Source organism: Narcine bancroftii, chromosome 12 (assembly GCF_036971445.1).
Source record: "Narcine bancroftii isolate sNarBan1 chromosome 12, sNarBan1.hap1, whole genome shotgun sequence".
Taxonomy (NCBI): domain Eukaryota; kingdom Metazoa; phylum Chordata; class Chondrichthyes; order Torpediniformes; family Narcinidae; genus Narcine; species Narcine bancroftii.
Genome location: NC_091480.1, coordinates 41,014,010 through 41,039,117, shown reverse-complemented (window position 1 = coordinate 41,039,117; position 25,108 = coordinate 41,014,010). Strand labels below are relative to the sequence as shown.

The window sequence follows — 25,108 nt, the reverse complement described above, 5'->3', positions numbered from 1 at the left end:
ACTTGTGTTTAATGTTTTATTAACTTCACATTTCGGGCCACAAATGTGACATTGGTGACGAGGATGAAAGAAGCTTGAAGAAAATTAAAGACTAAACAAGATTACAGAGGATTACAGACAACTTCAAGGTGATAAGAATTTTCTCTGTGACTCAGTACTTTTGGGGCTGGAATATTTCCTCATGGCTGGTGCAGACGGTGACTTTCTAACACATAGTGGAATTGCTCATTTTGACCCAACGGGTGATGCAAGCACTGTAAGTGTGAAGTGGAAGGCATGGCTGGAAGAATTTGAATCCTACGCCGACAGTCGTGGCCTATTTCTAGATACCGGTACAGTTGAACAAAAAGTGCAGAGGAGGGCGTTACTTCTTTTCACTGCAGGACCCTCAGTTCGGGAAACATTTAAGACACTTTTTGAATACTGGAAGAAAGGATGAGTACCAGAAAGCGGTAGATGCATTAAATGCACACTATGTAGTGACACCGAATCCTACATTTCAACGCCATTTGTTTCGGAGAACGAGACAAGAAGATGGCCAGACAATTGCTCAGTACGTGACGAGACTACGCCAGCTAGCTGTTGGATGCAATTACATGCCAGCTGATTTGGACAACCAATTATTGGATCAAGTCGTACAGCACTGCAGATCAGATAAACTCAGAAGACGTCTACTGGAAAGAGGGAGTGAGTTGGAACTCACCAATGCTTTAACCATTGCTGCTGCATTAGAGGCTGTTGAAGGGCAATTTCATACCATGACCCTGAAAGACAACTCAAGCCAGCAAATTAAGAGGCTCTCACATCGCCATAATCAGCCAAGATATACGCCGACACATGACGTGGAGTGTTATCGATGTGGAAACCGAGGTCACTTTGGAAAAGACCCATATTGCCCGGCCAAAGGCAAAGTTTGCAGAAAGTGTGGAGGTAAGGACCACTTTGCAAAGAAGTGCAAAAGCAAGTCCAATGCAGACCAGAAGAGGAAGAGTACAACTTCCAAAGGCAAAGCCTGGGGGAAAGGAAAGTATCCTGGAAAGAAAGATACCATTCGCCAGATAGACGGTGATGATGATGATACCCAGGAGGAACAGAGTTGTTACCAATTTACATTGAATGAAGTACATCATGAGAAGGTCCCAGTGATCATTGGTGGAGTAACAGTTCAGGTCATTGTAGACTCAGGCAGTGACAGTAATGTGATTGATCGACATTTATGGGAGAAGTTGAAAAGGAAAAAGATCATCTGTACCTCAAAGAAATGTTCCAAGAAACTGTATCCATACACAGCAACCAAGCCGTTGCAGACCATTGGATGTTTTACTGCAGCTGTTGAAGCTGGAGATAAGTACACCGAAGCAGAGTTTATGGTCATAGAAGAGAAGGGAGAACCATTGCTGAGTAGAAGCACAGCGCAAGACCTGGCAATACTTCATATTGGAGCTTGTGTCAATTCAATTCAGTCATACGAGGATATGAAGCAAGAATTCCCCGCAGTCTTCCAAGGAGTAGGAAAGCTGAAAGGTCGACAATTGAAGCTAGCGGTAGATGAAACGGTCAAACCCAAGGCACAACCAATGCGCCGAACTCCGTTTGGACTTCGTGGGAAAGTCGAAGCCAAAATTAAAGAATTGATCGAACAAGACATTATTGAACCGGTGGAACATTCGACACAATGGGTCAGTCCCGTAGTGATTGTGCCCAAACCAAAGGGTGACATAAGACTATGTGTTGACATGAGAATGGCCAATGAAGCTATAATTAGAGAACGACACCCTATACCAACAATGGAGGAAATACTTCAAGAACTAACTACCAGCAAGGTATTCTCAAAAATTGATCTGAAATGGGGCTATCATCAATTAGAGCTGGATCCAGGTTCCCGAGATGTGACAACATTTGTGACTCACTGTGGATTGTATCGTTACAAGAGACTATCATTTGGAATTAATGCAGCTTCGGAGATCTACCAGTATGAAATCCATCGAGTGATTCAAGGCATTCCTGGAGTTGCCAACATTTCTGACGACATCATAGTCCATGCACCAACGAAGGAAGAGCATGACAAACAGTTGAGGCGTGTGCTATCTAGACTACAGGAGGCAGGCCTTACCGTGAATGGAAACAAATGCCAGTTCGGTGTGTCAGAAATGGACTTCATGGAACACAGACTTACACGGGAAGGACTAAACCCTGCAGAGGCCAAGGTGAAAGCTATTGAAGAGGCACGTGCACCTCAGAATGTAACAGAGGTGAGGAGTTTCCTGGGATTGGTCAATTTTTGTGCAAAGTTCATTCCTAATTTCGCTACAGTGGCAGAACCACTAAGGAAACTAACCAGGAAAGGTGTACCATTTCATTTTGGATCTGAGCAGAAGAAAGCATTCACAGCGCTGAAGCAAAGCCGGACAGATGCAAAAACTCTTGGATATTACGATCCGGCGGCATCAACCAAAGTCATAGCGGATGCCAGCCCGGTTGGTTTAGGAGCCGTGTTGGTCCAGATGCATGATGGAGGACCAAGAATCATTGCCTATGCCACAAATCGTTATCAGATGTGGAGAGAAGATACTCTCAGACAGAGAAAGAAGCACTCGGACTTGTATGGGCCTGTGAGAGGTTCCCTGCATATTTATACGGCATTGAATTTGAACTCATCACAGATCATAAGCCATTAGAGGTGATCTATGCACCTAGATCCAAACCATGTGCCAGAATAGGGAGATGGGTACTCAGACTACAACCCTACAAATATAAAGTAATCCACATTGCAGGGAAAGCAAACATTGCTGATCCGCTGTCCAGATTGGTGAAGGTTGGTGGTCCACAATCCAAGTCAGAATTGGGAACAGAAACAGAGAGCTTTGTACGCTTCGTAGCTATTCAGGCGACACCGAAAGCTGTGACTACGAAGGAAGTCGAGAGAGAATCCGAACGTGATCCAGAACTCATGGAAGTAAGAGAATGCATACAGAGTGGACAATGGGACAAGTGTACTCACAAGGCTTACATTCCCATTAGAGACGAACTTTGTTGCATCGGACAGTGTGTATTAAGAGGTTGCAGATTGGTGATACCACAAAGATTGAAACCGAAGATCGTATCCTTAGCGCATGAAGGACACCTAGGCATTGTTGGTACCAAGCAAAACCTCAGAACCAAGGTATGGTGGCCAAGTTGTGATAAAGACGCAGAGAAATTTGTTAAAACTCGTCACGGATGTCAAATCACAAGTAGGAGTAATCCGCCAGAACCGATCCGGAGTACGCAACTCGACATAGCTGTTGATTTTCTTGGACCTTTACCGACGGGTGAATCAATTATGGTAGTGATAGATTACTACAGCAGATACTATGAGTACGTAGTGTTGAAGTCCACAACCACTGAAAAAACAATACAAGCATTAGCAGAGATATTCACAAGATTTGGATTACGATGAGGACCACAGGTATCCACCATCATAAAGTAACTCCGAAATGGCCGCAAGCCAATGGAGAAGTAGAGAGACAAAATCAGTCCATTGAAAAACGATTGAGAATTGCACACGCTGAAGGACAAAATTGGCGAGAAGCATTGTTATCTTATGTGGCTGTCTATCGAGCAACGCCTCATGCAACCACTGGAAAAAGTCCTGCAGAAGCATTTTTTGGGAGAAAAATCCGCACAAAAATGCCAGAAATAAAGGAAATCCGAGACGACCAGGAGATGAGGGACCACGATGCTGAAAAGAAAGGTGCAGCAAAGCTGTACACAGATTCGAAACGTGGAGCCAAGTACTCAGACATCATGCCAGGAGATAATGTTCTAGTGAGGCATGAAACTGGTGGTAAGCTAGACACACCTTATTACCATCAACCCTATACTGTCATATCCAGAAGTGGCAGTATGGTGACAGTCAAGTCTCCGACTGGAGTCCTGTATAAGAGAAATGTCTCAGGTGTAAAAAGGTACCAGTCCAGAGATACATCGAGTGAAGAGGTTGAAAGGCCAATACGAGATGCTGAAACTGAGAGACCTGATGATGTTCCAGAGGCAGTTACCAGCACTCCTGATGAAGTGATTAGAGCGCCAGAAACACCCGAAGCCGTGGCGAGCAGTATTTCCGACGCCGAGAGTGAACAACCGAGAAGCGACGACAATATCGCAGGCAGGCCGAAACGAAACCGGAAAGTGCCCAAACGATACGAAGACTTTGTGCCATAGTTTTAATAAGAACTTTGGGACAGTATTTAATCTTATATCATAAAGTGCATGTATGAATGCTGTAGGAAGTAAATTTTATGTAGTTGAGTTATAGTATTACCATTAGTTACGATGTTTGTAAGTTTCCGAGGGATATTGGTAAATGAAGGTAAAGTTTATTTCTGATTAAAGGAGGGATGTCATGATAATGAATATGTATGAGATGTACCGGAAGTCACGTGGTATGAGAGAGAGATAAGAACACAAGCAGGAGAACAAAGGAAACGGGAAAATAAAAAGCCACTGAGAAATATACCTGATAAAACTTGTGTTTAATGTTTTATTAACTTCACATTTCGGGCCATAAATGTGACAGGGTATATGGCTGAAAGTCTTAAATTAGAGAAGCAAATTGATGAACTGGAGAAGGAATTTCAGAAGGGAGTGACAGAAGATCAGAAAATAGCTTTAAATTGAAACTGCGATATAATACATTACAGACTTATCAATTTGAATGTTTAATTAATCGATCTAAGCAAACATATTATGAGTTGGGTGAGAAGGCACATAAAGTACTTGCATGGCAGTTAAAGAAGGAACAGACCTCACTGGTTATTAATGCTGTTAAAAAGAATTCAACAGTTACCTATAAAACTCAGAAAATTAATGAACAGTTTTATTCATTTTATAAAAAATTATATACTTCTGAGGGAAGATGGGACAATGGATCTATTGATTCTTTTTTATCTACACTAACGTTGTCAGCATTAGAAGAAGAGGATATTATAGATTTGGAAGCTCTGTTTTCTAGATTTAGAAATTAAGACAGCTATGTTGGAAATGCCTAATGGCAAGTCACCAGGTGATGACAGGTTCTCGGTGGAATTTTATAAAGTTTTTTATGAAGATTTATCTTCGGTGTTTGGGGAGGTATTACAACAAGTGACTCAACATTATGAGTTACCAGAATCTTGTTCTAGTGCTATAATTACTGTAATTCCAAAGAAAAATAGAGATCCGTTAAAGGTGTCTTCATATAGACCTATTTCTTTATTGAATGTGGATTATAAAATAATAGTTAAAATGTTAGCAAATCAACTTTGCCTAAATTGATACATGTAAATCAAACAGGTTTCATTAAAAATAGACATGCTTCAGATAATATTCTTCAATTAATTAGCTTGGTCAATGTATAAAGTTTGACAACCAAGTGGTTGCACTTGATGCGGAAAAAAGCTTTCGATAGGGTCGAATGGGATTTTTTATTTAATGTTTTGGAGAAGTTTAAATTTGGCCCTTTTTTTATTGGTTAGGTTAAAGCTTTATATATACAAACCCGACTGCTAGGGTGGTGACAAATGAACAAGTTTCATCATCGTTTAAATTGACACATTCTACCCAACAAGGTTGTCCATTGTCACCAGCCCTGTTTGCATTGGCTATTGAACCGTTAGCTCAATTAATAAGGCAAAATGAACAGATACAAGGGATGAGAGTTATGGATGAAGAGTATAAGATTAATTTGTTTGCAGATGATGTTTTGATATATTTAACAAACCCAGAACAATCTTTGCCACATTTACAGGAATGTTTATTACAGTATGGATCATTATCTGGATATAAAGTTAACTGGGATAAAAGTGAAATTTTACCAGTTGGTGAAGGAGTATAAAAATGTTATTAATTTGAAATGGTCAGATAAAATTAAATATTTAGGAATAATTGTGAATACTGAGTATCAATCTTTATATAAATTAAATTATGTTCCATTATTGAAAAAGATTAAAGCAGACTTAATTAAGTGGAAGGACCTTCCGTTAACTCTAATTGCTCAAGTTAACTGCATTAAAATGACTATCTTTCCACGTATTCAATATTTGTTTAAATCAATACCATGTTTTCTTACAAAGAACTTTTTTCAGGACTTAAATAAAGTCACGAGGGAAATTTTATGGAAAGGTAAATTACCAAGGGTAGCATTAAGTAAACTTACTTGGAAGTATGCATTAGGTGGATTACAATTACCTCATTTTCAGAACTATTATGAAGCAGCCCAGTTTAAATTTATTAGTGGTTTGATGGATCTGGATCGCCCTCCAAGTTGGGCTAAAGTTGAGATGGCAAATATTTCTGAAATTGCAGTACATCAATTTATATTTTGGTGTAATATAAATTTGTTAAGGGAGTATAATATGCCAATATTAAAACATTTATTGATGTTATGGGCAAAAAAAATAAGATTATAGGATCAAAAGGTAAATTGTCTTTTTAATGCCATTATTTAATAATCAGCTTATTCCTTTTTCAATATTTAATAGTCATTTAAAGAGTTGGGATTCTAAGGGTATAAAAACATTACAGGATTGCTTTGTAGAAAGACAGTTTCTTTCTTTTAATCAATTGAAAGAACGTTTTGATATTGCAGAAAATTCTTTATTTGTTTATTTCAAATTCGATCTTTGGTGGAAAATATATATGGTAGAGAGATGATTTTACCTGTATTGTCGGAATTCAAGTCTTTGATTTCCTCTATACCAAAAAAGAGCTCTATCTCTGTTATGTATCTAGTATTACATGATAATGTGGATAAGCCGGAATGGGAGAAATTTAAATTTAAATGGGAAAATTATTTAACTTTTGTTTTTCTTGAAGAATATTGGACAGATATATGTTATGATAGTGTTACTAGATTGACGAATGCACGGTATGGAATGGTTAATTATAATTTTTTACATCAGTTATATTTAACTCCTGAGAAATTGAAAAAATATGGTTTCAATAATTCAGATTCCTGTTTTAGATGTGGTACATGTGTTGGAACTTTTTTACATGCTGTTTGGTCCTGTGTGTGTGTACAACCATTTTGGGAAGAAATTAAGCAAATTTTTGAAAAATTGTACAAGTTTAAGTTACCATTAAATCCATCCATTTTTTTTATTGGGTTATATGATTCCTTTAAAGGGATTGGGGTTGGATAAATTTCTATTACATTTGTATATTTAGCATTGTCCATAGCTCGAAAATGTGTAACAGGTACTTGGAAAGATAATATAGTGATTAACATAATGCGATGGCATAATGAAATGAAAGCTTGTATTGTTATGGAAAAAATTACATATAATCTACATGATAATTATTCTTTTTTTGTTAATAAGTGGTTACCATATTTGGAGTATATGCATTTAGATATACTTTGAATTATTTTATTTTTAGTTTTTCTTTATATATTTTTGGCTCTCCTTAAGAGAGCTGGCTGAAGCGGTGGGAGGGTGGGTGGGGACTTAATTTTGATAATTTTCTTTTCTTTTATATTTTTTTTTTCTTTTTTTATTATTAATTTTTTATATATATAAAATATTGTTATTATTTGTATTTTGTATTATTACTAACAATTTTTCAAATAAATAAAGTTTTTTTAAAAAAGAAAACAATAGGAGTTAGTCTTCTGCTCCCATCTGTTGTTTATAGGTAAACCAGAACACAGGAGTGACCTTTGAGTGAGCAATTTGCAGAAAGATCAGAAGTCTTGTAAAAATGTTCAACACAGATGACCTGTCTCCAGTCCATTCATTTCACAACATCATTTCAATTAGCACCTGCTTGTGAAATGTGCATAGCATTCTCCATAGTTTCTGAAAAGTCACTGAATATGAATTCTTCAGTATTTCAAATAAGATTGGTTTTAAAATGTGTGTGTATGTATAACCTACTCTAATTTTACCAATTTATCTCCCAAATATATCTACAAATATTACATCACAGTTTACTGTTATTAAAAAAAGGAACACTAATAAAGAAAGATCTGAGTTAATTAAACAAATTAAACTGTTAAATCAACAATGCGCTCAAACTAAAAACTCAGGTGGATACAAAAAAGCAGATTGGACTCAAAACTAAATTTGATCTTCTCTCAACCTATCCAGTTAAATGCCAACTTTTGAAATCTAAAATTCAATTTTACACTCATGGTGATAAATCTGTTAAGTTTTTGGCTAACCAACTGAGAGGATTTGGTGCTAAGCATCATATTACAAAAGTATGTAAAGATAATGGTATTATGACTTCAGATCATTCTAAGATAAACAATACATTTAAAAGATTTTACTCTAAATTATACTCTTCTGAATGTAAGAATTATGGTAATTTAATAAAGAACATTTTAGACATATTGAATATCCCCAAGATTTCTTCAGATAGTCAAATTAAACTGGATGGATCTATCTCACTAGAAGAAATAATGGTTGCTATTTCCTCATTACAATCTGGAAAGGTCCCTGGACCTGATAGGTTTCCTATGGAATTTTAAAAATTATTTTCTCAATTGCTCACACCTCACTTAAATAGATTTGATTAAGCTTCCAGATTCATTGAATGAATTGCAAAGGAAGATTGCAAAGGAAGATAAAGGCATAACCGAATGTTCCTCCTATAGACTGATTTCCTTACTGAATGTTGATGCTAAAATTTTAGCCAATAGTATGGAAAACATTTTACTGTCAGTTATTTCTGAAGATCAGAGAGGGTTTATTAAAAACCAAGTACATAAAATTCATTAGGCACCCTCTGGGAAAACTCCTGAGTGTATTATTTCATTGGATGCAGAAAAAACTTTTGATCAAATAGAATGGGCATATCTATTCACAACCCTTGAAAAATTTAATTTTGGCTCTGATTTTATTATGTGTTCAATTATTGTACTTGCGTCCATCTGCCACAATTCTTACTAATTTACAACAACCTCATCCTTTAAATCTCCAATGTGGCACTCATCAAGGATGCCCGTTAAATCCTTTATTTTCTGATCTGGAGATTGAACTATTGGTAATTGCATTTCGTGAGTGTAAGGACATCCTACGGAGGAAAGGGACTGAATGTAAGGTCTCTCTTTATGCAGATGATCTTAAACTTTTCATCTTGGATCCAGTTGCCTCCCTCCCCCATATGATGTCATTACTTTCACAATTCAGTCAATTCTCAGGATATAAATTGAATGTACATAAAAGTGAACTTCTTCCATTGAATTCCTCTGCCATATTGTATGATGGTTCTCCTTTTAAGATTGTTAAAAGTCAGTTTACCTATCTTGGTATTACAAATACAAAGAATTATAAATTTCTTTTTAAGGAGAATTATTTTGCCATGCTTAAACAAGTGAAGCATTCTTTGATCCAACGGTCACCTTTGTCTGCAATAGTGATCCTCAACATTTTTCTTTCCACTCACATACCACTTTAAGTATTCCCTATGCCATAGATGCTCTGTGATTAGTAAGGGATTGCTAAAGGTGGTATGTAGGTGGAAAGAAAATGGTTGAAAACCACTGTTTTAATTGTACCTAATTGGCTCATTATGTGCATGGTTTCAGAACTCCAAAGGAAATGGGCCAATGACAATTTTTCTTAAGCAAAATATTTCAATAACAATTGGGTATGGAGCAGTGATTCTTAACCTTCCCTTCCTATTTACATACCACCTTAATCACAGAGCACTGATGGCATAGGGGTTACATAAAGTGGTATGTGAGTGGAAAGAAAAATGTGGAGAACCACTGATCTACAACTTTAGTTAGCCATATAAATTCTATTAAAATGAATATTTTACCTCATTTTTTAATATTTTTTTCAATCTGTTCAAACTTTTGTTCCTAAATCATTTTTTGACATCATATAAGTCGAGTTGTGAAACCTAAAGAAATCTCTCAAAAAATGGGATTTGACTTGTATGCTGGATATACTTTTGAGACCTTAAATTCAACTCAAAATCCAATCCACGCTTCAGAATAGATAATAATTTATATCATTTGTATAAACTAAATGATCAACCATTAATAAAGAAAATATAAGAGAATTTAAAGAACTGGAAAAAACTAACACTAACTTTAATAGGGGAGAGTAAACTGCAACAAAATGAATGTATTCCCACAACTACAGTACTTATTCCAATCGTTACTGATTCCCTTGACAGGAGAATTATTTTTAAAAATGAATAAATTAGTAAGAAAGTTCCTATGGAAAGACAAAAAAATCAAGAGTAGCTTTGGATAAACTAACATGGGCATCTAAACAAGGGGGATTGCAGTTACCAAATTTCAAAACTATTACAGGACAGCACAAATAAGAGTTTTGTCAAACTTTAACCAGGCGGGAGAAAAACCGGCTTGGCTTAAGATAGAGTTATATAAATTAGAGGAAAATGTTCCTGAACACCTACTCTATAGTGGAATGAGAAACTGGTGCAACATAACAACCAACCAATGCTACATCATATATTAAAAATATGGAGGAGGATACATCTAGAAGGAAGGATGATAAATGATCAAATACCAAAAATGTTACCAACACAAAACCCATTAATTCCTTTTACAATGGATAATTTATTCTTCAAGGAATGGGTAAGAAAAGGAATTAAAAGAATAAAAGATTGCTTTTAGGGAAATAATTTATTGCCATTCGACCAGTTAATAGATAAATATGGAATATCGCGTCTTTAAAAGAGAAGCTGGGAGCTAGTCTAAGGTTACCTGAGAGCAGTTGCTTTGAATATTTAATCAACAGCCACTGTAATAGTTAAAAAATTTATCACAAACATGTAATTAGTAAATTACAGAACAAGGAAAATGATGAAGTAAAATATCAAACAATGCTGGGGAAAAGATTTAAATATATGGATAAAGAATGAAATATCGATGGAACTATGTGCAGGTATCATAACTAATACAATAAACACACGGTATCGTATGATACAATACAATTGGCTCCATAGATTATATAAAAGAATGGAATCCAATACTATCAGACAAATGTTTCCATTGTACACAAGAAATTGGAACAACAATACAGGCAATCTGGGCATGTACAAAAGTGAAAACCTTTTGGGAGGATTTAAACTTAATATTAAATTGAATTACAAAAAAATAAGATACGAAAAGACCCAAAAAATCTTCTGGTTAAAATTAGACAGAGCTCAAAAACGATTCATTATGATCGCATTAATGGTAGCAAAAAAATGCATAATGCTAACTTGGAAAATGGAAACACCCTTAAAAATACAACAATGGTACATAGAAATGAATAAGAAATCATTAGAAAAAATTACCTACTACCTAAGAGACAAATACGCTTTATGTGAACAAATTTGGGAATCATACATAAAGTTTATTAGAAACTGCCAATTTCAGACCTCCATCTCTTGATGTGACACGATCTTTTCTGTTTTGTTTGTTTTTCTCTTTTTCTGGCTTTGTGATGGGGATGGGGAGGGAGGGGAGTTGGGGAGAAAAAAAAAGAAAATGTCACTGTGTACATATTAATACGGAATATCTATATATTGTTACTGACGTGTTTCACGGTAAAGTGTTAATAAAAAATTATTTTTAAAAACCCAATCCATGCTGATCCGCATATAAGTCGACCCTTGAAAAAACCGATTTGGCATTGAAGTCGACCCTTGAAAAGCAAAAAAAACCCGAGTGCAACAGATTTTCATTGAGATTTTTGTTAAAAAGAACAACACAATTAGCACCCTTCAAAATTGCTATAATTGTCTGAAAACAACAACACATTTAGAAGCTTTCAAAATCACTCTCACTGTCATCGCCTGAAGCAGTGGCTCTTGAGAACCTTTTTTCTTTCTACTCACATATCTCTTTAAGTATTCACCTTAACCAAACCCTTACTAATCACAAAGCACCTATGGCATAGGGAATACTTAAAGTGGGATGTGAGTGGAAAGAAAAAGGTTGAGAACCATTGGTCTGAAGCAAAGATGGCAGCAAGCACATCCATTCTCTTACTGTTTAAACAGTCATCATATGGGTCCCAATTCTGTATCTGATGAGGCAGTTTCAGCTTTGCCGACTGTGTCCCACAATAAATGATCTTTCGTGCCATCAATTGCACAAGAGATACCGCACTTTTTAAATGATTTTATCACAGTCTCTTCTTTAACTTTGTCCCATGCCTTGAGCGCGAAGTTACACAGCACATCAGGCGATGCAACCCGCATTGCCCTGCCCTTTGTAAATGACTTTTCTGTACTCGACATCCATGTATTCCATTCCTCATGCATATGGTCTTTGAATGGCTTGTTCAAGCAATCATTGACATGTTGCAATATAGATGTCAAACCACCTGGGATAACTGCCATGTAAGTATTATGTAGTGCTAATCTACTTTTAATGTTCTCAGTTAAGTTGCCACGAAACATATCCCAGACCAGCAAACTCTGCTATTTGACTAAACTGAGCCACCTGGTGACCTAATGGTGTAATGACATTGTGCATGACTTATCACCATATTCACCCCCCCTTAAAAAATTGTGACTGACCCTCCCCCCCCCCAACCGCCTCTGTCTCTTTGGACCCGTTCATAAGTCCAGTATTTGACACGGTTTCCTCTTCCTTCTGGACCTTCGGGAGAGGTGGGGTGGTGCCAGGGCCTGGGGGTCTCGGCCCTGGGTGAGGGTATGGTGCGTGGGTCTTCCGCCTGTGGGGGTGTGTTCGTCTGCTGCTCTTCATGCTGCTCCATGGGGGTCCGCGACCCTCCCGCGTCGACCGTGGTTCCTTCCTGCTGATCCTCCGGAGCCTGTGGTGCTCCTGCGTCGTCTGCCGTCCCGTCCTGCTGATCTGTAGGGGTCTGTAGTTCTTCTGCACCGCCCACGTCTCCTGCCAGTGCGAGGTCCCTGGTGGCCACTGAGTCTTCCCATCCATCCTTGAACACGACGTAGGCGTAGTGGGGGTTCGCGTGCCTCACTTCCACGGGCTTCACCAGCGGGTCTGTCCTGTGGCGTCAGCAATGCTTGTGGAGGAGTGCTGGTCCCAGCGACGTCAGCCACCTCGGCAGCACAGTGCCTGTCGCGGCTTTCCTTGGGAAAGAAAAGATATGGTCATGTGGTGTCACGTTAGTGGCGGTACACAATAAATAGCGTATGGAGTGCAGAGCCTCCGGTAACACGTCTTGCCACCTTGCTACTGGTAGGTCCTTTGCTTTGAAAGTTAGCAGGACCATCTTCTAGATGGTGGCATTCTCCCTTTCTAGCTGTCTGTTCCCCCTACGGTTATAACTTGTAGTGCGACTGGTCGTAATGTCTCTATCCCTGAGGTACTGTTGGACCTCGATGCTCATGAAGGCAGCACCTCTATCCGTGTATACGTAGCTAGGGTACCCACACAAACTGAATATAGATTGTAGGCACTTTATTACTGTGGCTGCGGTGACATCGGGACACAGGATAGCAAAGGGGAACTGTGAGTACTCATCGATAGCATTTAGGAAATAGATGTTCTTGTTATAGGACGGGAGCAGGCCTTTGAAGTCAAGGCTAAGCCACTCAAAAGGCCTGGTAGCTTTTATTAAGGAGACGCTGTCTGGCCGGTGGAACTGTGGTTTACACTCCGCACAGATGGGGCATCCCCTGCTTACCTTCCGTACCTCCTCCACTAAGAACGGGAGGCTTTTGGCCCTGACAATGTGGAAGAGCCTCGCGATCCCCAGGTGGCCCAGCTCGTTGTGCAAGCTCTGCAGCTGGGACATGCGCCCCTGGACAATGTGTCTGAGGGCTCATTGAGCCTCCCTGGACAGTATAGGATGTCGTAGCTGTACGTCGACAATTCTATCCTCCAGCGCAGGATTTTATTGTTCTTTATCTTCCCCCTGTTCTGGTTATCGAACATGAATCCACGGATCGTTGGTCTGTGACAAGGGTGAAGCAGGCCAGAAAATGTCTCCAGTGCCGCACTGCTTCCACAATGGCCTGGGCCTCCTTCTCCACTGCCAAGTGTCTTACCTCGGACCCCTGGAGGATCTGCAAGAAAAAGGCCACCGGCTGCCCCTCTTGATTCAGGGTGGCAGCCTGAGGCGTCAGTCTCTACCTGAAAAGGAACCGTCTCGTCAATGGATTGCAGGGTTGACTTCGCGATCAGATCCCTGATCTCTTTGAAGGCTTTGGTAGCAGCAGGGCTGAGGGGAAAAGTTGAAGCCTTTATGAGTGGGCGGGCCCTGTCAGTGTAAATGGGGACACACTGCGCATAGTATGCAAACAGCCCCAGACACCTCTTTAATGTCTTTTGAGAATGTGGGATGGGGAGGTATAACAGCAGGCGCATGCTGGCCGGGTCCGGGCTGATTTCCTTGTTTTGCACCATGTAGCCCAGGATCGCTAACTTCCTGGTGCTAAAGACACATTTATCCTTATTGTACATTAGATTGCGCTCCTTTGCTGCCTGAAAAAAACGTTGAAGGTTAGCATCATGGTCAGCTTGTGAGTGGCCTCAGATCATAACGTTGTCCAGGTATGAGAACACCGCCTTTAAGTGGTACTCGTTCACTATGCGGTCCATCTCCTGGTGGAACAGGGATACCCCGTTGGTGATATCAAAGGGGAGGCGGAGGAAATGATACAACCTGCTGTTCGCTTTGAATGCCGTGTATATCCTATCGCTGTTTCTAACGGGCAACTGGTGGTACGTGGCCTTGAGGTCGATAGTGGAGAATACTTTGTACTGGCCAATGCTGTTTACTATGTGCGCGATACGCGGAACCAGGTATGCATCCAGCTTCGTGAATTTGTTGATGGTCTCACTGTAGTCTACGACCATACGCCTCTTCTCCCCGGACTTCACTACCACTACTTGTGCTCTCCAGGGGCTGGAACTCTTTTTCTATAATGTTTTCCTGCAGGAGTGTACGGACTTCTCCACTGATAAACTCCCTGTCTTTTGGGCTGTACCTCCTGTTCTTGGTGGCCAGTGGGGTGCAGTCAGACGTGAGGTGCATGAATAAAGGGAGGTACAGGGCCATGAGGTTGCAGTAACGCTTCCTTCTAAGGATTAATGGGGGAAGCAGCCCATCATGCACCATTGTGATGCTTTACAGTTGGCACTGAAAATCCAACCCCAGCGGTACTGGAGCACAGAGACGAGGGAGCACCAGCAATTTAAACTCCTCATACGCCGTACCCTGGATCTCCAGAGTGACCCTGCAGAAATGGTTGCCCTTAGTCACATGGTTGTTAGATGCCATTAGGATCTGATGGTCGCTGGGGTACATTTTTAACGTGAGATGTTCTACCAACCCTTGGTCTATAAAGGTCCCTGTACTCCCACTATCCACCAAACAACTTACAGTAGCCCCGTTAACCTTAATACTAACGGTCGCGTCCAATAGGTCGTGCGGACTCGCCTGATTCAGTCATAATGAGGCCAGCCTGGTGCTTCCTCCATTCTGATAGGACCTTTCATCCCAATCTCGATCGTAGTACTCAGTACCGAAGCCGTCATCTGGTCGCTGTGTCCTCTGCCCAGCGTCCCAAGATGGCCAACAGCACATGGCACTCTGCTTCATCTTGCCTGTTGAGGAAGAAAAAGATCTTTCCCGCCTCTCATTTGCATGAGAGAGGGCTTTAGCGGGAGCCTTGAGGCTTCTGCATACCTTTGCATAATGCCCCTTCTTTCCACACCTTGAGCAGTCCTTCTCCTTAGCTGGACAGTGGGCTCTGAGGTGCTTTCGCTGCCTGCAAAAAACGCACTTGGAATGGTCTGATGAGGCAGTTGCTGCGGAATGTTGACCTTGTTAACCCGTGCACCTCTCCCTGTAAGTGGCCCATGAGTCCGGCTCAGTGTACTCCTCTTGCTCCCTCCTAGAGTCCTCCAGAGCCTCCGCAATGGTTTCAGCCTCATCTAGCCTCACTGTCTCCTTTTCCAACAGCCTCTATCTTATCTCCATTGGCCCGACCCCAGCTACGATTCTGTCCCTCACCAGGTCATCTGCGTACTCTTGGGCAAATACTGTCTTAAAATTGCAAGCCCTCGCCAAATCCTTTAGCGCGAGTATAAAGTCTCTAACAGACTCCCCTGCTTCCTGCGACCTGGTCATGATTCTGTTCCTGGAGTGCAGCTCACTGTGCCCCCTATTATAATGTCTTTGCAGAGTGTCCATTGCTTCCCGGTATGACTTGGCATCCTGAATTAATGAGTATGGATGATCTCCCAGCTGAGCCAGCAGTAGCATTAGCATTTCCTCCTCTGACGCTCTCTCTACCCCCACATAATTTAAAAAACACCTATACCACCGGCTGAAATGCATGCTCGCAACAGGGGTTCTGGGATCCAACTCAAGCTTCTCTGGCTGCAGTACCTGGCTGAGCCTCAGCTGGTGGTTCAATAGCTGGGGGGTACGCGCGTGCTGGGCCTGATCTCTCTCACACGTGGTTGCTCGCCCCTGCGGAGATGCGGGCATCCTCTGGGGAATCGGAGACGGTCAGGTGTGGCTCTGGGGTAACAGCCCGTCCCCCCGATCCTGCTGGTAACTTGCCGTATGCCCTTCACCCGTGTCTGGCATGGCTCCTGGTCATACACCAGGTACCCCGCGTGCTGTCCCGGTGAGTTCGCGAACAGGTAGGGCACTCTGCCACTCGTTACCTGTCCCAGGGTGTTTCTGACCCCCCTGAAATCCACCACGACTGTGGGGTGGGCTCCCCCCTCACTCTTGATCCTGATCTCACAGCTTTCTGGCCAGTTCATTTCCGTTCCTGGGTCCCTGAGTCGGGTCTCGGCTGAGTCGAAGTCTAGCGGGGCGTCGATTCTGGAGATGTATAGCAGACTATTAAGTTGTAGGCTACTAGCATTAAACCACACAAGACAGAGTGCAGGCAAAACACTCGTTTTAATAGACTGGTATAGAGCTAGGCTTTGAGGCCTTGGTCTTGGCTCTGTACAAGCCTAGGCCAGAATGAGGGGGAAGGGATCCCCCCCCCAGGCCACCTGGTGACCTAGTGGTATAATGACATCATACATGACATACCACCACACCCTGATACCTGCATCAGCCAATCTTGCCCTTCCTCCAGCCAAGTTTCAGAAATGGGCCCTATGTAATATCAGCAGCACCAGCCATATTCCAAGCAATTATGGATAAGTTTAGAAACTCAGAGAGGGCTGCTTGCCTGGTCTCTGGTTTCATGTGCTAAAAACGGACACAGTTTTAAAAACCGTAACTGGAGAGGAAATACAAGTCTTCGGAAAGTGCAAAGTACACGTTAGCTACAAAGAACAGACTAACCTGTTGGCTCTCTATATTGTGAACACTGAGGGGCCAGTATTGCTCAGTCACAATTGGTTAAGCAACCTTCAACAGAATTGGCTAAAACGGAATGAACAACCACAGCGAGCCACGGACCCCAGGCTGGTTCAAATTTTGAAACGTTATGGAACAGTATTCGAAAAAGATTTGGGAAAAATGCAGGGGGTACAAGCCAAGTTACACGTAAAACCCCAAGGAGAACCCAAGTTTTTCATTCCCAGAGCCGTACATTTCGCAATAAAAGAAAAAATCTTCTCTGCATCCTCTCTACCTTATTGATATCCTTCCTATAATTTGGGGACTAGAACTGCACACAGTATTCCAAATTTGACCTCACCAAGCAATTATGGACAAGTTGTTACACGGACTCAGAGTGGGCTGCTACCTGGACAACATCGGCATTACCAGCAAGGAATGATGCAGAACCCTTAGATATCATTCTGAACTGTTTACAACAAGCAAACGTCCATCTCCGACAAGACAAGTGTGTATTCATGGCACCATCGGTGACCTATTTAGGTTTCACCATCAATCAAGAAGGGGTATAGATGGAGTCTATGTTATGTAACCCCCTAAATGAACTGCTAAAAAAAAATCAAAAAACCAAACGAGCCATTGATGAATTGAAAACACTTTCTAACAAGCAGTAACCATGTCTTAATCCATTACAATCCCGACAAAGAACTAACACTAGCCGTGGACGCATCACCTGTGGGATTGGGGGCTGTCTTCTTTCTTTGGCTTGGCTTCGCGGACGAAGATTTATGGAGGGGGTATAAAGTCCACGTCAGCTGCAGGCTCGTTTGTGGCTGACAAGTCCGATGCGGGACAGGCAGACACGATTGCAGCGGTTGCAAGGGAAAATTGGTGGGTTGGGGTTGGGTGTTGGGTTTTTCCTCCTTTGCCTTTTGTCAGTGAGGTGGGCTCTGCGGTCTTCTTCAAAGGAGGTTGCTGCCCGCCAAACTGTGAGGCGCCAAGATGCACGGTTTGAGGCGTTATCAGCCCACTGGCGGTGGTCAATGTGGCAGGCACCAAGAGATTTCTTTAGGCAGTCCTTGTACCTTTTCTTTGGTGCACCTCTGTCACGGTGGCCAGTGGAGAGCTCGCCATATAACACGATCTTGGGAAGGCGATGGTCCTCCATTCTGGAGACGTGACCCATCCAGCGCAGCTGGATCTTCAGCAGCGTGGACTCGATGCTGTCGACCTCTGCCATCTCGAGTACTTCGACGTTAGGGGTGTAAGCGCTCCAATGGATGTTGAGGATGGAGCGGAGACAACGCTGGTGGAAGCGTTCTCGGAGCCGTAGGTGGTGCCGGTAGAGGACCCATGATTCGGAGCCGAACAGGAGTGTGGGTATGACAACGGCTCTGTATACGCTTATCTTTGTCACAGAAAATGGCAAAAGGAGAGCAACCAGTGGCATACGCCTCCACATCACTAACCGCTTGTGAGCTCAATTGGTAAGAGAAGGGCTAGCCATCATCTTCGGGGTAAAGAGATTTCACCAATACCTGTACGGAATACAGAATACAAACCACTGAGTCTAATCTTGGGATCTAAAAAAGGAATAGCAATGGTGTCGGTAGCCTGAATTCAAAGGTGGGCAATGCTATTGGCAGCATGCGATTTGATTTAAAACATAAACCAGCATTACAGAATAACCACGCAGATGCCCTCTCCTGTTTACCATTCCCACATATGGATCGGAATGAATCAATCGTAAAATGGACATCAGAAGTGGACAGAAATAAATCAAAGCCAACTGGGTCAACTTCTGATCACAGTAAAAGGGATCTGTAAAAAAACCCTGAAAAATGTGATATTGTCCAGTACTCTATTTCACAAACAATGGCTGGCCAGAAGATCAGAAACTGTCAAAGGAAATGAATCCCTATTATACCAGATGTGGTGATCTATCAATCGAAGAAGGATGCTACTATGGGGAACCAGGACTGTCATTCCCAAGAAGTGACAGTAAGATGTCCTGACCAAACTACACAATAACTATCCAGGGATAGTGTAGATGAAAACACTGGCCAGGATGCACAGCTGGTGGCCTTCCATAGTGGAAGATATTGAGCACACAGTCAGAAGATGCCAGGAAGCACAACCCAAAGCATTACAGGCAGAAGCAAACCCATGGAAATGGCCATCACAACCGTGGCATCGGGTCCACATAGACTTTGCAGGACCATTCATGGGAGAGAATTTTCTGATCGTAATCAACGCACACTCCAAATGGCCAATTGTAATCCACATGAGGAAAACGACAACAGGTCAGGCCATTGAAAAACTCAGAGGAGATTACCCATTGAACTTGTTTCCAACAATGGCCTGCAATTGGTATTGGCTGAATGTAAAGCTTTCATGCATAATAACAACATTCGCCACATACTATCTGCACCATATCATCCAATTACAAACGGAGAAGCAGAACATTTCATACAAACTTTCAAGAAAGCCATGAAGATGAGACAAAATTCTGACTCATCATTCTCCCATAAAATTGCTGATTTCATGTTGAATTTCCAAAATACACCACATTCAACCACCAAACGAACACCTGCAGAACTTGGGAGAAATTTAAGGACCAGACTGTCGGCAATATGTCCAAACATCAGCCTCAGATTGCAACAAAAAACTTCCGCTATCAAAGAAGTGGGAGAACCAATTTTGGTGCAAGACTACCACGTCAACAGAACTCCATGGGTACGGGGAGTAGTCCTGAAATCTAAGACCAGTGGAAGATGCCATGACACTCGAAGCCGGGGCAGAAGGTATGCAAAGTGAGAGGCTTACCCGACTAGTAGAAGCATCTCCACCACACGCCGATGTGCAAGGAGCGGCGTCGCAACCACCATTTGAAGAAATACCATCAAGAGGGGCACGTGAATCCAGAGACCAGGCAAGCAGCCCTCACACCCCAACTCCAAAAAGACTGTCAATATCATCTTGTCCACCACCTAGTTATATCCTAACTGATGAACCGGAACAGATCATGCCTCGAGCTCCTTTACAACAACAAGGATTTCCGACCGATGCCACTCCACTCCGTAGATCCAAATGAAACACACGTAGTCTTTGAATCATTCTGGTGGGTGTGTGTTTGGTGGGGGAGGGGGAAGAGTGTTGGATATAACACCATCATGTGTATGTGATGATGTGGGGAATTGATAAATATTGTGACAGATTATGTTATATTTATATATATGTTTTAAAGGAGATAAATTGTGGTGGGTTTTTTAGTGTAGGTCATATACAAACAGTTCAAAACAGATCTTATTTGAAATGCCAGAGTCCTGCTCAAGCCAGACAGTCCAGGCTCCAAGTGCCTTTGCAAAAACTTTGAAGGATACCTATAAGGTCTTCACAAGTAGGTGTTAATTGGACATGCTGTGGAGTAATGGATTATTGTTTTGGACTGGCTGATATGAAGGAATCAGTTGTGAGTGTCCAACGAGCAACAAATCTCTCTGAAAACCGACAAGAACCTTCCAGAGCGGTGACCATTTACCTTTGAAGCACCAAAGCCTGGTGAATTTCATAAATGTTAAATTCTGTGCACAGTATAAGAATTGCCTGCAACCAGTGAACTTGGAGGAGGGAGAAATGAGATTGGACTGTGAATCAAAGAACCTTTCTGAACTTACACACACATTACATGCATTTAGAATTAGAAAGGGGCTAAGTTAATAGTAATGTTAAAGTTTGATCCTGTTTTCAAGTTTAAAAATAATTAAAAGCAACTTTTGTTTAAGTAACCCTTTGTCTTGGTGAATTTTATTGCTGCTGGGTTTTGGGGTCCTCTGGGCCCATAACATTGTAAATGCATGTTTGTAGTCCTCCATTTTTAATACGTAGTTTAGTAAAATAATGAATCAACCTGCTATCAGTCTGTGGATGTTGTTTATTACTACAGAAGCCCCAAACATAACACAACATATTGATCCATGCTCTAAGTTTGTCTCCTTGGTCCATCTCCCCAACATTATCCCCTTTCTCAATCTCTCTTTCTCCATCTCAGGAGACAAACTCTCAACAGATACCCATATCCCACAGTTGCATCAACAACACTTCTTCACATGCTGCCCCCTGTAAATATTCTATTCCTTTCATTAAATTCCTCTGCCTCCATTGCTTCTGTTCCCAGAATGAGGTCTGTCATTCCAGAACATCTGAGATGTCCATCATCTTTAGAAAACATGGTTTCCCCTCTATTCCCATCTCCACCATTTCCCTGGCCCCTTCTGACACTAGATGCATCAAAGACTTTGATCTCACCCACCAGCCCCAAGGTATTATCCACTGCAATTTCCGCCACCCACAGCATAATCCCACCACCATACACATCTGCACCCTTTCCTTCCCTCTCCACTTTTTGCAGGGACTCCCACATTCATTCATCCCTTCCCACTATTTGTCCCCTTTTCACCTACCTCTGACCACAGACATGCTACACTTGCACCCACTCCTCCTCCCTCACCATCATTTTGGGGCCCCAAACAGACCCTCCAAGTGAAGCAACACTTCATACCTCTGCATCTGGTGCTCCCATTGTGGCCTCTTCCACATAGGATAGACTTGATGTAGACTGGGAGATCGCTCCTATGAATGCCTTCCCTTTGTCTGCTGCAAAAATGGGACCTCTCAGTGGACAACCAGTTCAATTACACACCCCATTCCCATCCTAACTTTCTATCCAAGGCCTCATGGAGGCTACCTGCAAATTGGTGGCTCAACACCTGATATTGCATCTGGTCAATCTCCCACCAGATGGCATTAACATCGACCTCTCCAGTTTCCATTTACATCCCTTCCCTATCTCTCTCTCTCTCTCTTTGTCTCCTTTCCTACAGCTCGCCACCCCCTTTCCTCTCCATTTTTTCTCTTCTGCTCTCCCACCCAAACCCAACTTCTACCTGTTGGCCTGTTTCCCCCCCCCCCCCCCCCCGGCCCTTCTTCCTTCCTCCCCTCCCCTCCCCTCACCTTATTCATTCCTTGTTGAAGGGCTCAGGCCCAAATCCTTGGTCACCCTTTACTTTCTACGGATGTTGCGCAACCTGCCAAGTTTCTGCAGCACATTGTACTACCATCAAATCACAGCGTCTGCAGCCTTCCCTGTTTCATGCTATCATTTAATAGTTAATAAGAAGTAAGAGGAGCAGGCGATCTGCCCTGTGGAGCCTGTTCTACCATTCAATGAGATCCTGGCTGACTAGTCATGGTCTCCGCTCCACCCATTTTCCTCCTATCCAAAAAACCCGTGTCTTGAAATTTTCAGGAAGCCGCCTCCAATGGACAATTCCGCTACTCTCTGGAAGAAACTCTCTCCTCATCTCAGATCTTGACACTTGCATTTAAATCACTGTTGCCACTTTTACAAGAGAGCCATGAGCAAACCTTCATTATCATTCCTCTCTCCCCAAGTTGCGGAGGGGTAATGTCGCCGGTCGTGTGTCCTGCCCTGCTGGGTCCCTGGCGGACAGCGGCGAGGTGGCCGTAACACACCGGCTTCTTCTGCCGGGCCGGCTCATCTAGCAAAAGATCCTCAGGGCATCAACTACCCCTGTGTCATGCATTCGGGCGGCAGCAGTTAAAGAAACATGATTTACCAATATTGGAATTTATGTTTATAATCCATGACTCCACAGCATGTCCAATTAACACCTACTTGTGAAGATCTTATCGGCATCCTTCAAAGTTTTTGCAAAGGCACTCGGAGCCTGGGCTGTCTGGATTGAGCAGGACTCTGGCATTTCAAATAAGATCTGTTTTGTATGTTTCAGCCGCACCTGAATAGTTGTCTCTTTTTCAATGAACTGTACTCTTCCAGCTTTTTTTTTGACGTTTATTTTACAAAGTAGCTATTCGGCCACGCAAATGTACATTGTGCGATGCATATGGCAATAGATTCATTTTCATGATTGAGGGGAAGATATGTGTGGGTTATCGCCTGCTGGGTCGGTGACCTGCGCCCAGCAATGTTGTCGGCTGCTCTGTACCCGACAGCGAGGGGAGTCCCAGCCTGAGCCGAACCGTTCGTTGACTGGCTATTTCTGCCCACGGCTGCTGCCTGGCCCGCGGAGTCCCTCCCCTCCCTCTTCCTATTGACATGTTCAGCCCACTGTGGGCACCGCGAATGCGTGGGAACATTACCCCGCGATTCTGGAAATATTTCTCCAGATTAGGGGCTAGTTAAGTCTGAGGCCAAGGGAAAGAACAAGTACAACCTGTACCAATAGTCAACCCCATTATTATTCCTTCAAGTTGAAGAACTGGTCCCTCGGTTGGAACATTAATCACTATTAATAGCTATGGGCGAGCAAAACGCTCTGCCCTTGGCAAGGGTGATCCACACCCCTTACTATCGGTATATGGCTTTGATCTCCCGCCCCCCCCCCCCCCGCCCCCCTTGAGGGACAGCTCAGGTAGCTCAGTAAAGCAGCTGAGTGGCGAGGAGTCGAGGGAGTCGGCGCCAACCCCCTTCCCTGGATGTGGAGCTGTGTCGTCGCGGTGAGAGTCCCGCCGAATTCCAGCGCTCAGCTGCAGCTTGGTGCGGTAGGTTGCACTTCTCAACGTAGGAGCATGTCGACTTAAACTGGAATGATACTGAAAGGGAACTTAGTGGGATCAACTCAACCGAACTCATTGGTGAAAATATTTCAATAACGTAACCAATGCCACCGTAGCTCGTTCTTTTTTATGAACCCAAATTCAAGTGATCGACAGGAGGTGACGGGATTTCTATAAAACTCAGATATGACACCGGGAGTGAACGAAAAGCGCTTTTAATAACAATTTCCGGAGGGTCTCTAGGAGATGAAACACTTTTAAAACATTAAATCTCCCAACACGTTGGGCAGTTGAACAATTACATTTAAATTGAATGGTGTGAGTGTGTGTGCGCGCGCGTGTGTGTAGAGCGTGTGCGAGTGTGTTAGAGAGAGAGAGGATGTGTGTGAGAGAGGAAGTGTGTGTGTGTGAGAGAGGGAGTGTGTGTGATAGACAGAGGAAGTGTGTGTGATAGAGAGAGGAAGTGTGTGTGAGAGAGAGAGGAAGTGTGTGTGAGAGAGAGAGAGGAAGTGTGTGAGAAAGAGAGAGGAAGTGTGTGTGTGTGAGAGAGAGGAAGTGTGTGTGTGTGTGAGAGAGGAAGTGTGTGTGTGTGAGAGAGGAAGTGTGTGTGAGAGAGAGAGGAAGTGTGTGTGATAGAGAGAGGAAGTGTGTGAGAGAGAGAGAGGAAGTGTGTGAGAAAGAGAGAGGAAGTGTGTGTGTGTGTGTGAGAGAGGAAGTGTGTGTGTGTGAGAGAGGGAGTGTGTGTGTGAGAGAGAGAGGAAGTGTGTGTGAGAGAGAGAGGAAGTGTGTGTGATAGAGAGAGGAAGTGTGTGAGAGAGAGAGAGGAAGTGTGTGAGAAAGAGAGAGGAAGTGTGTGTGTGTGTGAGAGAGGAAGTGTGTGTGTGTGAGAGAGGGAGTGTGTGTGTGAGAGAGAGAGGAAGTGTGTGTGAGAGAGAGAGGAAGTGTGTGTGAGAGAGAGAGGAAGTGTGTGTGATAGACAGAGGAAGTGTGTGTGATAGAGAGAGGAAGTGTGTGTGATAGAGAGAGGAAGTGTGTGTGAGAGAGAGAGGAAGTGTGTGTGTGTGTGAGAGAGGAAGTGTGTGTGTGTGAGAGAGGAAGTGTGTGTGAGAGAGAGAGGAAGTGTGTGTGATAGAGAGAGGAAGTGTGTGTGATAGAGAGAGGAAGTGTGTGTGAGAGAGAGAGAGGAAGTGTGTGAGAAAGAGAGAGGAAGTGTGTGTGTGTGTGTGAGAGAGGAAGTGTGTGTGTGAGAGAGAGGGAGTGTGTGTGTGAGAGAG

At 42.7% G+C, this 25,108-nt stretch overlaps 1 protein-coding gene across 1 annotated transcript in view; it reads left to right on the top strand.

The window, feature by feature from the left end:
- The first annotated feature begins 23,720 nt into the window (after positions 1-23,720).
- The window catches only part of LOC138747376 (amiloride-sensitive sodium channel subunit gamma-like), a 33,252-nt gene continuing 31,864 nt past the window's right edge, over positions 23,721-25,108 (top strand). The window contains exon 1 of the mRNA XM_069906527.1: positions 23,721-23,819. Within this exon, the coding sequence (XP_069762628.1) occupies positions 23,754-23,819 (66 nt within the window). The 5' untranslated portion in view covers positions 23,721-23,753. The remainder of the gene's footprint in view (positions 23,820-25,108) is intronic.